The 12,666-nt window shown below is 41.5% G+C and overlaps 1 protein-coding gene across 2 annotated transcripts in view; it reads left to right on the top strand.

The window, feature by feature from the left end:
- Window positions 1-239: 239 nt before the first annotated feature.
- Window positions 240-12,666, top strand: part of gria2b (glutamate receptor, ionotropic, AMPA 2b) — a gene marked incomplete at both ends in the record, with an annotated part of 63,504 nt that continues 51,077 nt past the window's right edge. The window contains one exon of one of the 2 annotated variants that reach the window (XM_080774815.1): window positions 240-342. In XM_080774815.1, coding sequence (XP_080630941.1) covers window positions 255-342 — 88 coding nt within the window. The remainder of the gene's footprint in view (window positions 343-12,666) is intronic. The other variant, XM_080774816.1, reaches the window with a different exon arrangement.

The following is a 12,666-nucleotide window of genomic DNA, read 5'->3' as shown; positions in this document are numbered from 1 at the left end:
TGTGGTAAAAAAATAAATAATAATAAGAGACTTGTGCGTAATTCTGAAGAAATACATGTAAAATCTCATTTAGAGACAGACAGACAGACAGACAGACAGACAGACAGACAGACAGACAGACAGACAGACAGACAGACAGACATTATAGTATAGCCTATATAGTCTATATAGAGTTCTAAGTATAATCCTGTATGTTTGCAGGGGGTCTGTTTCCCAGAGGAGCGGACCAGGAATACAGTGCGTTTCGGATAGGAATGGTTCAGTTTGGCACCACTGAATTCAGACTGACGCCGCACATTGACAACCTGGAGGTGGCAAACAGTTTCGCCGTCACCAACTGTTGTAAGTAAACAAATCATTCATTCACCCGCATGGTTTGGTGCTTTAGGGTCAAGTTTATGAAGGTAAAACAGAGCTGTTGTTGTTCCCTATAAGAATATGGCACTGTCCACAGACTCCAGCCTTTTAATGTGTGGATTAATGGAATCGTGAATAATTCACACATAGCCTATACAAGTTACAACTTCTGTGAACCGACTTCACTGTATAGCTTTTCATAAATTATATTTGTATATAGCCTTGCTTTAGCTGTCTGCATGCTGTCGTGAAAGTTTATAGTTAGAGAAATTCAAAGTCCAGCCGCTGAGCCGCCTATACTGTCCAGCCTCTCCCACCACCCCTCACTGGGGAAAATTCCGGGAAGAAAACGGAAAAGGGGTATAGTTGTCCTGTTATCCAATGACCATACATGGCTATATAAATGCGGATGTATACACATTTACGCACGCTGTGGTATAGGTCTATAGACGTATATTAGTAGCCTAATATATGGACATTTTAATCAATCAATCAATAAAGAGGCCGATTATTGGCTTTGTGAGAGAATGAGCGAGCATCATCGTGTTGGCGTAAGCGTGCGTGCATGCGTGTTCACACACGGGTCTGAATGAAAGTTGGTTTCCACAGTAACGGACGGTCTGTCACGGGGAGATGTCTTGTCTGTGAAGAACGTATTGCGTTCACCCACCCACTCATGCATTGCCTCGCGGCGGCAACAAATAAAATAACTAAAATAACATATATATATATTGATGACGGCCGGGTCAATAAAATTACCGGTATTAAAAAACAAATAGAATGATGGCTATATGAAGGGCGTTCATCGTGGGTCACATTATAGTCGCCGTTACTTATCTGTTCCTTTGTCAAGCCGACACCGTTGTATAAATTGGATTTTTAGGAGGGGAGCTGTGAGGTGGGTGGTCGTAAAAAACAAAAGAGATGATATAAGACCAGGTTTACAAGGTCCACAAAATAATCAATCACCGGCATTATCATCAGCATCACCAAAACAACCATGTTCTGCATCTTTTGTATAGCCATGCTTAGGCGAATAGCCTATAGGCTACATATAAATTCTTGACATTCAGCTCTGATGAACGTTTTGCAAGGTGTGGGCCTATACTATAGAATCACTATCTTTTATTGATAGCCAATTAATATAGGCTATAGTGGCTAATTGTGAGGCCAATTCTCCTGGCAACTATATTAATTGTCAGTCCATATAGCGTTTTTTTTTTTTTTAATGACTACAGCACACACACACGCACGCACGCACGCACGCACACACACGCGCGCGCGCACATACGCACGCACGCACTCTCTCTCACACACACACACACACACACACACGCACTCTCTCTCACACACACACACACACACACACACACACGCACACACACACACACACACACACACACACACACACACACACACACACACACACACACGGTTCATTAGTGGTTGCTACGCAACCCGTTTGGTTTCTTCACCCAGCTACAAATGTAAATGAAAGGATCTTGATTTGAGCACGCGCAAATGATCGTCTATATCACCATATATGGAACTTCCGTGGAGGGAGACATGCGGGCGACAGACTAGGTCAGAGTCAGACTCAGACACAACGCAGCTGTCAATCAAACTGATATATTATAAGCAAAAATATAATATTATATATAGCCCAGTGGTTCTCAATTTGGAGTCTGCAGACCCCCAGTCGTCCTTTAGGGGGGTCCACAGAATCCAAAATCATTTTAACCGTTTTATGTTCACAATATGACAGATTGTGTGGACTTGTGGATCTACTATTTTCAAAGAAATCGTGAAAAACGTTTTAACAGCACAAATCGTGAGGGGTTCCCTGGCACAAACTATTTTCAGATGGGATTCCATGCATGACCAAATGCATATTATTTTTGGGTTAATGCAGCCTAAATGTCAAATGTGGTATTCTCAATAGACTCTCTAGTTTCTGGTTTTGTTTCTGTTTCTCATCCAAATGATTTATAATAATCAGAATCACTTTTCCAAAACAACAGAAGAGGACTGATTTACTGACTAAAATCAGTTGTTTACCAGAGACTTGCAGATATAGTTTTTGCACATAATGAGTCCGCATGTACTTGTCTTCAGTCACAATGCTTTGCCCTTTTAGCTTGCATGGCCGACAATAGTCACCCATTAGCTTGTAACTTTCATGGTTTATCAGATCGATAAGAAAGCTTTCTGAATGAATGGTTTTTGGGGTCTTGCTTGAAACAGATGAGGCTGTTCCATATCAGGAGCTCTACGCTAAAGACCCATATAGTATTAGGTCCTATAGCCCCATACACCCACACAAATAGCCAAATTGATTCTCCTATATCACACCCCATATACGAGTCCCTCTGGGGGTTTTTTTCCCAGTAAATCTCCCTGTCTTTGCAGCTTTGAGTGTGAATTTTCAGGTCGGTATACCAATTTTTATCCAATCAGGAGAGAGAAGTTATACAGATAACAGGATAAACAAGTAAAATTGGAAGTGATGAAAAAATGAGCTGACAAAATTGTAATGGGAACACATTATACAATCTGAAGTTGATACATGCAGGGTATAACTACGCCCATGGTTGGATGAAATTGGCTTCCCACCTGAAAATGTATTTTCTATTTATTGAAGAGCTGAGGAGATGGGGATTAGATCAAATGCTCAATATAGCAACGATCATTTTCTGAATAGAGATATAAGGGCTCCATTTTCGTCTGATCTTTCTAAATACACTGTTTGGGGATTTATACCATGTGGGGAAGGGGTGTTCCCCCACTAAAGTTGGTATTTTGGTTACCTGTCTAAATCCCTGAAACACCTCCGTACCGTTACCCGTTATATTATGCATAGGTGTGGTTTGGGCGTTACAATATTGAACCAATCACCAGTCCACAACGTGCCATTGCCTTTAAGAGATCCCATATCCGTTGCCCGTTATGCCCAGTTCTATATTGCTTCATATAGCCTTACGGTCTATATAGCCCATGGAAGAGTGATGTGCTGCTGCCTTGAAGTCTCACTCGTGATGCACCCCCCCCCCCCGTACCGTTTTAATTTCTTTCCACGAAATTCGGGCTTTCGTTTGGTATATAGATTGTGCGTGTAGACCGTCTCTACGGAGCGGTATGAAGCGAAAAGGAAAGTTCTGCAAATTGATGGATTAAACTCCATTTGCTGCGCTGGTGATGAACTAAACGAGAAAATGGATTATCGCGCATGCACGCCGCACAAATAACTTATTTGACTATACAATTATATAAACAACACAATGGCCACAAGGAAGTGGCATATTATAGCACTCACTTCTGCTGATTATAGGAACATTACAAAGAGATGCAAAAGGAGCATATAAGGAGAGATTTAAACTCTAATAGCAATTTAGGAGAAAGCGTGCCCATGACCACACCTCTAGGCGCAAATACCGGTGTCGGCTAAATAGATAGCGGTTGACGCTGGACCAAAATATAAAGTACTCACCACCACGTGTGCCACGGGTGTTAGGAATTTGCTGCAGGACAGCGATTAGCATTGCTAAGCATTCCGCGTTGTTTAATAAAAAGCATTTTTATCCGAGTGCCCTGGCTATACTTTTCTCAAACGGGGTGCGTTCGGAAAAGTCACAGTTTCACACCGGGAGCGCACTCGCCTATTAGTCTGTTTTGGCAGTGCGGTCAGTGTGCCTATATCGAACACACACACACACACACACACACACACACAGTGTTTCAGAGTGCCACACTCACTGCCAATGGCAAAAAAACAGCTCTGATAAAAATGCCTTTTATTACACAATGCAGCTAGCAATGCTAATCACTGTACCAGCACATTTCGAACACCCGTGGCCCGCGTGGTGAGTACTTTATATTTGAAATCTGAATGTTCATGTACACGTTTAGAATGTAGCGATCGCGTAAAACAGGCGGAAGTTAAGCCATGACGCTTGTGAAGTACGAGCGTCATGTGAACCATGGCTAGGGGTTGTTGAAGTATTTGATCTGATTTCCTCCCTGGCATCTGATGACATGCTGCATGCAGGCAGGCAGGCAAAACAGTTTATTAAATTAAATCCAAGCTGATCGGTATAAATTCTTCAAGTAAAACGTACACAGTATACAGACAGAACCACGAGTAAATTCACACTATATGATACTAGACGTGGGGTCCAGGCAGGACCCTCAGGGTTCCTGGAGGGGGTTCCAAATGGACCCCTACAGGTCTGTGTGTACAAAGTGGAACAAACCCGACCCACTCAAAGTTTGAGAAGAGCCATTGGACTAGAGAACTCAACACTGCCTGATGTGCACAGAAACAAAGATATAGGCTACTGATGGGAGAGAAGACAGAGGGCTATATCTTGCGCCATCCCTTAACCCTGATCCCTAAACTGATTTGCCATTTTTACTATTAAAAAAAAAACAGATCTACAAGCTCACAACATGTAGATGTAGATTGGCTATAGTTGAACTATTTTAAAATGATTTTCAATTTAGGGATAAGGGATAAGAGTGGCGCAAGATGGAGCCCAGAATGTGAATGGATGGTTACAAGGAAAACTAATTGGGACAGGTGAGAGGAATTTGGTGATTGCGAAGATGTGAGGTGAGAAGAAAATCAGACTAATTACAACTGAGAACAGGTGTGATAAGGAGTTTGGCTATGGGTGCGTTCAGAAATGCGCACCGGGAATGTGGTCAGTTTGTTGAGTGTGGTGGGCGGTGACGTCACAGAGTGCGTTCAGTGTGCCTTATTTACGAACGACCACAGCTGTGACGCATTCACACCGGACGACCCCAGCTTCAGGGTATAGGGTCGCTCAGCGCGGGCACTCGGCACACCCGGTGCGCCGCAGCGCACTGGATTTTCGAACGGCAACGCACCGAGTGCACTGAATAAACGAACGACAAGAGAGCACACCAGTGCGTTCAGGGCGCATTTCCGAACGCACCCTATGTCATTATAGGATAAATGTATAGCGGATGATATTTGCCTTGTTTACTGCCATCGGCCGCACGGCGAATCAGAATTGATTGATTGAATAAAAATTGTATTAACTGTTTGTAGAGTAAGCACAGTTCAAGCAAATACAAAGAGAATTGAAATCCCCAGAAAAGCACAATGGCTAAAGGTAGTTCCAACAGGTACTGCATATACAGTATGTGCTTCATGTTTACATACAGACAGAGACAAGATGTCGGATCGGCTGTGTAGGCTTTCTTCACTGTCTCAGAGAAAGATCGCCATTTAACAATATTTGTAAGACATGTTCCAATGAAATTTCATGTCATATTATTCAAGTGAGTACTGACCATATTGATACTGATACCGATGATGCACAACATCATATTACAAAGTATAAAATAGTTTCAGGAACAGAAGATGTACAGTACTGCACATGCAGGAACTAAAAACTCAAGCTCTCAAACATAAATACCGAAGATTTAACTTGAACGAATAACAAACACAAGTTCACTTTACCTCTGTGGGCAGTTAATGACCCTTAAAAGAGGTCCTTAAATGAGTTCACCTAAGACATTTCTATCAATTACAAACCCCATGAAGCCTTGAATTCATGGAGATGTTTTGGATTTTGTCGCATTCATAATCCAATAATTTCACGACTGGTGGAGTCTCCGGTAGGAGACTAAAATGGAGACTCTTTGAATCTGCCGGTCATCAAATTACTGGCTTAGGAATGCGACCAAAAACCCCAAACAAACAAACAAACTTTTTTTTTTGGGGTGAACTACTCCTTTAAGGATCCCTTTGGGTCCATTTCTACACTAGTCACACTTAATTTACAGTAAATGTACACAGAATATTGTACTGTAGGCTAATAGAAAGGAGGGGTATACTTTTATACCAGTAGAGGGCAGTCTGCATTACAGAGCACTGTCCTCCCGCATCCATATCCAGAAACATACTTTACTTAAAAAAATAAAGTTTATACCGGTAAATGCATTAATTGTACTTTTATTTTATTTATTTTTTTGTAAGCCTGTGATGTGACATTGAAGTTGAAGTTTAGGTTAACTCAGGCACAGTGGAGAGTGACAGGTCAAAGGACAAAGGTTACCGGTACTTGCCAGACTCAAACCAGTGACACAGACAGCACGGTATACAGTGTATAAATTAACCAGTGGGGCTAAGAACACAACCATTCCCTCTTCAGTCAGGACTGGAGGGAAGCCAAATCGGCACATATTCATACGATGGTGTTAGATATGTTATTTCTGCCAGTGGTGGACAGTATTTGAGTACATTTACTCATGTACTGTACCCAAATGTAATTGTGAGGTACTTTTACTTTGCTTGAGCATTTTCAATTTTTACTTCTACTCCACTACACCTACATCTCAGAGGCAATACTTAGACTATACTTTGTAGATTTTGATCACTATTATACAAAACATACGTCAAAGCTGAAGATGTAACGTAATTCAGTTATTTCGTGTCTTGTCTGTTTGGTAGAGTATATGTTAATACAAACATTGTAAACATGTACAATGTGGGTGGTCTCCGTGCCGATGACCCCACTGACTACATTGGAGAACATTTAATTTGGGCAGGCAGGCTGTATTTGCACAGTGCACAGAAACATTCAGCACATGTGTACAGGACTCAGGACTCAGGAGACCCATAGCTGGTGACTATTCGGAGTAGAACAGAAACGTTGCAGAGGGTATAAAGCTTTAACCGCAGCCCTAATTTATATTTCATTGTATTGTGTGTATTGGGCTATAGTAGTAGCACTGCATCTTGACTTGAATTTATATAGTCTTCCTTAGGGGTTTAATGCCAGTCAGTGTTTTGTAAAGCTGCATTGCAAGCAGAGGGTATATAGCTTTAACCGCAGCCCTAATTTATATTTCAGCTATTTCAGAGGAGGAGACCTATAGAAATGGGACATTCTGTATTATGAATGCTTTTACTGTTGGCTTTTCAAGTATATTTTGACGCCAATACCTTTTGTACTTTTACTCAAGTACATTTTGAACACAGGACTTGACTGAGTATTCATTTCTACATGGTGGTATTGATATTCTTTTCTTAATTATATATGACACGCGAGTGCTTCTCGCAAACCCAGGCTCATTAGCTTAGTGTTCGAAGATGTGTCTTCTGCAGAGAGGAATATGTGTCAGCGATGAATTGCAGTCCAATGGGCTACTGAGTATGAGTCCCAAAGAGGAATCCTCAGGATCCTGGGCCAAATTCAGTGACAGACCTCCCCCTGGGGCTCTGCCTAATGGGAGGCTCTGCCACTTCATTACTAATACAAATGTCTGGGTTTCCGGAGTTACTTCAATACAGGATGAACTGACATTTCCTTAAAGTTGTTTTCCTTTACAACGGTTATGGCAAGAGTCACATAACCGTGTCGTGTGTGTGTGTGTGTGTGTGTGTGTGTGTGTGTGTGTGTGTGTGTGTGTGTGTGTGTGTGTGTGTGTGTGTGTGTGCGTGTGCGTGCGTGCGTGTGCGTGTGCGTATGTCAATATTTTGAAATATGAACTGAGTTCTGTAATGAGCGTCTATTGCCCCTGGGATTCACAAACACATAGCCCAGGCCCTGGGTTATGTGTTTGTGAGCGTGTGTGACTGTGTGTGTGTGTGTGTGTGTGTGTGTGTGTGTGTGTGTGTGTGTGTGTGTGTGTGTGTGTGTGTGTGTGTGTGTGTGTGTGTGCGTGTGTGCGTACATGCCTATCCAGCATCGATGTGTGTCAGCAACGTCTTTCAAAGCAAACTAATCATGCTCCTTGGGGAGGTGAAGCCGGCAAGAGAAGATCATTCCACACGTCGATGTTCCATAGTTTTGTTTTTGGTTCAATCTCATCACATTGTAATTCCATCTGCCATCTGACTGAGGAATGATCAAAAGACATGCGCTCTCCTCCATTCTCAGCGGGAGTGATGGAATATTAAAGAGGTGTGGGTTCTGGTCAGAAAGCAAGTTCCCGTCGAGACCTTTGGCTGTCCCAATGCAATGCCCTGAACCCAATAATCCTCTCCTCCCCCAGCTGCCCTCACAACACACTGCTGAGCTCTTCAGTGAAGAGGGTTCATGTGAGGGAACTCACAGTTCAAACAAAACGCTGATAGATTTATTGTACCTTATAGATTTGAGCAGTTTAGCTTATAGATTTTGTGAATAAAACAGCAGTTTCTAAAACATCCACATATCTCCATATTTGATTGATCTTGTACTGGGGTACTGCATTGGGTACTGGCGGGTACAAAGGTTACTCCTTCAACAAGTAGGCTATAAGTAATATTGCTTAAACGGGTGGGGCATGCTTTCACAACTTGCACAACATGCACTGGCGACCCCTGACTAGCCAAAAGAAGAATTACATGTTGATTTTAATATGGAGGAATGGCCCTGTAACAGGGGCCCTGTAATTATAAATCCACGATGTGAAAGATATTCATGGGGGACTCTGACTTAATGTGGCCATCTATGAAGCATCTTTGATGTATGACTCCACATTTGTGCGACATCTGAGCCCCATTGACATGTCAGTAGTACATACATGATAAAAATTAAAGTTAACTATTTCTAAAAGTATAAAACCTACTATGTATGTGATTCATCATTTAGTACTGGTGGTGCACAAGAAATCTGACACAGATGTCTTGTCGCACGCACGCACGCACGCACGCACGCACGCACGCACGCACGCACGCACGCACGCACGCACGCACGCACGCACACACACACACACAACATTTCTATGAATAGTAATATACAGTACATTGCTATGTAGCGTTTTTTTTACAGAACAAAATATGTACTGTACATGTGTTCAGTTAAGGACCACAATGTTAGGGGGCCTTCATGAGAACTCGTAAAAAGGACTGTATAAAGGTAGCTGGTCATTCGCTTGTGGATGTTACGTATGTTATTCTGTGCGAGTAGGTCTCGGCGGTGAATCGTTGTAAGGTTAGAGCTTAACTCAGATGTTTCTTATGTTCAGAGTGTGCCAGTTATAACTGGCAAATGTGGCGATGTGATCATGATGTGATGTCACATATGGTGACGGTGTGACTTCATGCTATCATCCTGCCAAATTGAAATTAGGCACCTTCAAGCTAGGCACCGTGATCTCCATAACATGATATACGGTACTATATACACAATAACTGTGATGAGAAATACAGTGTATTATATAAAATCACACCCGTGTGAAGTGAGGGGTGCTTTTGTCGGCTTCATCCGAATAAAATAAGAATATACTTCTTCGTGAATTAATTTGTCAACTTACGTTATTATCTTTTAACCATGAGACGATGTTTAAAAAAAACTCATCTTTTCACCATGACATGTGCGTTGACAACTGAATTTATGTATACGTCATATTTCAGGCACATATGACGTAAATTCTCCTTTCATTGTCAATGGCAAATGTGAGACGTGACGGGACGAAAAGCTGTATATAGGAGGGGCTGACGCCCCTCAAAAACACAGAATAATTAGTAATGCTTTAACCCATTCTGGGCGGGAACCCAGAACCCAGAACCCAGAACATTTTTGGGTTCTGTACAGTATTAAAAAAATACAAAAAATTGATGCTGCTATATAAATATTTGAAGTTTTTTCCAGAAAACTTAGGTCAGGCTTTAGAAGGCGCTTTTAGAATTGGCCTTAGGCCTAAAATCCCTTGTGTGGTTTATAATAAACCCACCCCCAAAATCAAGCTGACAGGCAAAGCCAGAACGACTCTTCAGAACAAGCTTTTCACGGTGCTATAGGGCCTCATTATATCGACCCGACACCCAAACATTTGCCTGTTAAAGCTAATAGTGTAAAGACGCACAGAACGAGCATGGAGAGAGTTGTGTTCATTGGAGATCGGAGCGGGGAAGATTGTTTATTGGAGAGATAATATAGGCTACATGGAGAAGAATAATATGAAACCTGTCTTCTCGTATTTGTGATTAGTGTGAATGGGTCTGGCTACATTGACTACTTTCAAGATCGATAGAGAGAGAGGGAGAGAGAGAGAGAGGGAGAGAGAGAGAGAGAGAGAGAGAGAGCGAGAGAGAGAGAGAGAGAGAGAGAGAGAGAGAGAGAGAGAGAGAGAGAGAGAGAGAGAGATGGCATTATGCAGTAAAGTATACAGTGAAAGGGGGGGGGGGAGAAAGTTGCAGTAGAGAGAGAGAGAGAGAGCAAGAGACAGAAAGACAGAATGAGAATCTCAGGGTCTGGCGATACAACCACGTGATAAACGTATCACATGGTTGACGATACGATACATGGACGATATTGCTTCATTATGGCGATGGCATTCCGAATCAGTTGGAGTTGACGAAGAGCTTTCTTTGAAAGTCCTGTGAGCAGTATACCATTACAGTAATCCAGTCTACTGGAAGCAAAAGCATGTACAGTATAAGTGTTTCTATAGGTCTCGCTTGGACATAATTCCCCTGACTCTTGCAATGTTTTTAAGGTGATGATAATAGGCAGATGAAATTACTTTTTTTATTTTTAAATATGAGTCTAGGACAACACCAAGATCTATCACCTGACTCTTGGGTGTAAGAGACCGCGATTCAAAGTGATACATTACACTCTGTCTCTGATTCTGTATAGTCCAAAAAATGTATGATCTCAGTTTTATCTTTATTTCATTGAAGAACATTTTGCCAGTCATTGATTTCCTCAATGCATTGACAGAGGGAATCAACAGGACCATAGTCCGTTGATGTAACTGATATGTAGATTTGCGTGTCATGTGCATAATTGGTCATTTACTTTATTGTTGCTTATTATTTGTCCTATAGGGGAAGCATACTGTATATATATATTTAATAGGAGGTGTCCTAGAATGGACCCCTGTGGAACCCCACAGGTCATAGCCATCTGTTTCCAATAGAGACAAAGTATTTCCTATTCTGAAGGTTTGATTTGAACAGTTCCAGAGAGTCTCACATAGTGCTCTAATCTTTGTAATAATATTGAATGATCCACAGTGTCCAGATATCCAGTGTCCAAGATCCAGCAAAACAAGAACAGAGACATTGGCAGAATCAGTGTTAAGCCAAATGTCATTTAGAACCTTTATGAGTGCAGTCTCAGTACTATGATTGGGCTATTATTTAAAAGTGAACAGTGATTCTCTGGCAAATACATGAATACATGATACATGATATAAATACTTGAACACAAATCACAAAGCTGTACCTTAACATGAACACAGAGAATACACACATTTATTAAATCGTGTAGTGTAGAGATGGAAAAATAATGAAACCCCTCTTTTTCTTTGTTCTTCTTAAAATGCGCAAGTATTAGCATTGATACGATTGATTACTTGCATTGCAAAACGATACGATACAAAGTCAATTTTGCTGTTTAAGTTGTGTTGTACTTCGATTCTTTGAAATTCAAATAGTTTTCTTGATACATTTACTATAGCGTTACACCCCTAAGTGATCTGGTGCCAATGTGATGGGGGAGGGAGAGAGAAGAGCTAGGCAGAGTTGTTATAGTGTTATAACTGTTATGTAACATGGATGTTCAATAGCAGCTGTCCGTGGGAGGAATCTTTAAAAGACGCAATGACTCAGGCTATAGGTGTACAATGCACCAGTATGGATGCCAGTATGGAGTATGCATTTACACCAAGCATCCTTGGTGTAAAGAAATAAAATGAAAAAAAAACAGGAGAGAGAGAGAGAGAGAGAGAGAGAGAGAGAGAGAGAGAGAGAGAGAGAGAGAGAGAGAGCTCACTAATCCATTATGTGGATTAGTGGCAAATACATAATTTAAAAAGAATGCACATACACTTTGTCGAATTGATGAACCAATTTTTTTTTTAAATGATTATGTAATCTATTATTAATGTGATATGGTTTTAGCTGTCTCTGTGAGACTGGTCTATAACAGAAGACCGTCTGGTTTTACTGGGAGAGAGAGAGAGGAGAGGTCAAGTTGTAGTTGTAGGATCAGTTTGGTGAGTGCATGGGTCCTATCTTTGGTGGCAGCGGGCCTCCCACTGGCGCTCTGGTGATGGTCTTTGAAGAAATCAACTCAATCCTCAAAGTTATTTCCTTTTACAAAGGTTATGGAATGAGTCACTCAGAAATATATGTGAACCCAAGCTGTATTCTCTCGTGTGTGTGTGTGTGTGTGTGTGTGTGTGTGTGTGTGTGTGTGTGTGTGTGTGTGTGTGTGTGTGTGTTTTCCCTCCTCAAGCATACAGTACGTACAGTAGTAGCCAGTCTGCTTATTGGTTTTGTTTTTATGAAAAGTTATTTGTTTTCAAAGCATAGTTGCATTTGTATCAGAAGGCGAAGCTCTC

Source organism: Protomyctophum bolini (assembly GCF_963924005.1).
Source record: "Protomyctophum bolini genome assembly, chromosome: 10".
NCBI classification, from domain to species: domain Eukaryota; kingdom Metazoa; phylum Chordata; class Actinopteri; order Myctophiformes; family Myctophidae; genus Protomyctophum; species Protomyctophum bolini.
The sequence above is the reverse complement of the archived record's forward strand: the minus strand, read 5'-3'. Positions and strand labels throughout refer to the sequence as shown.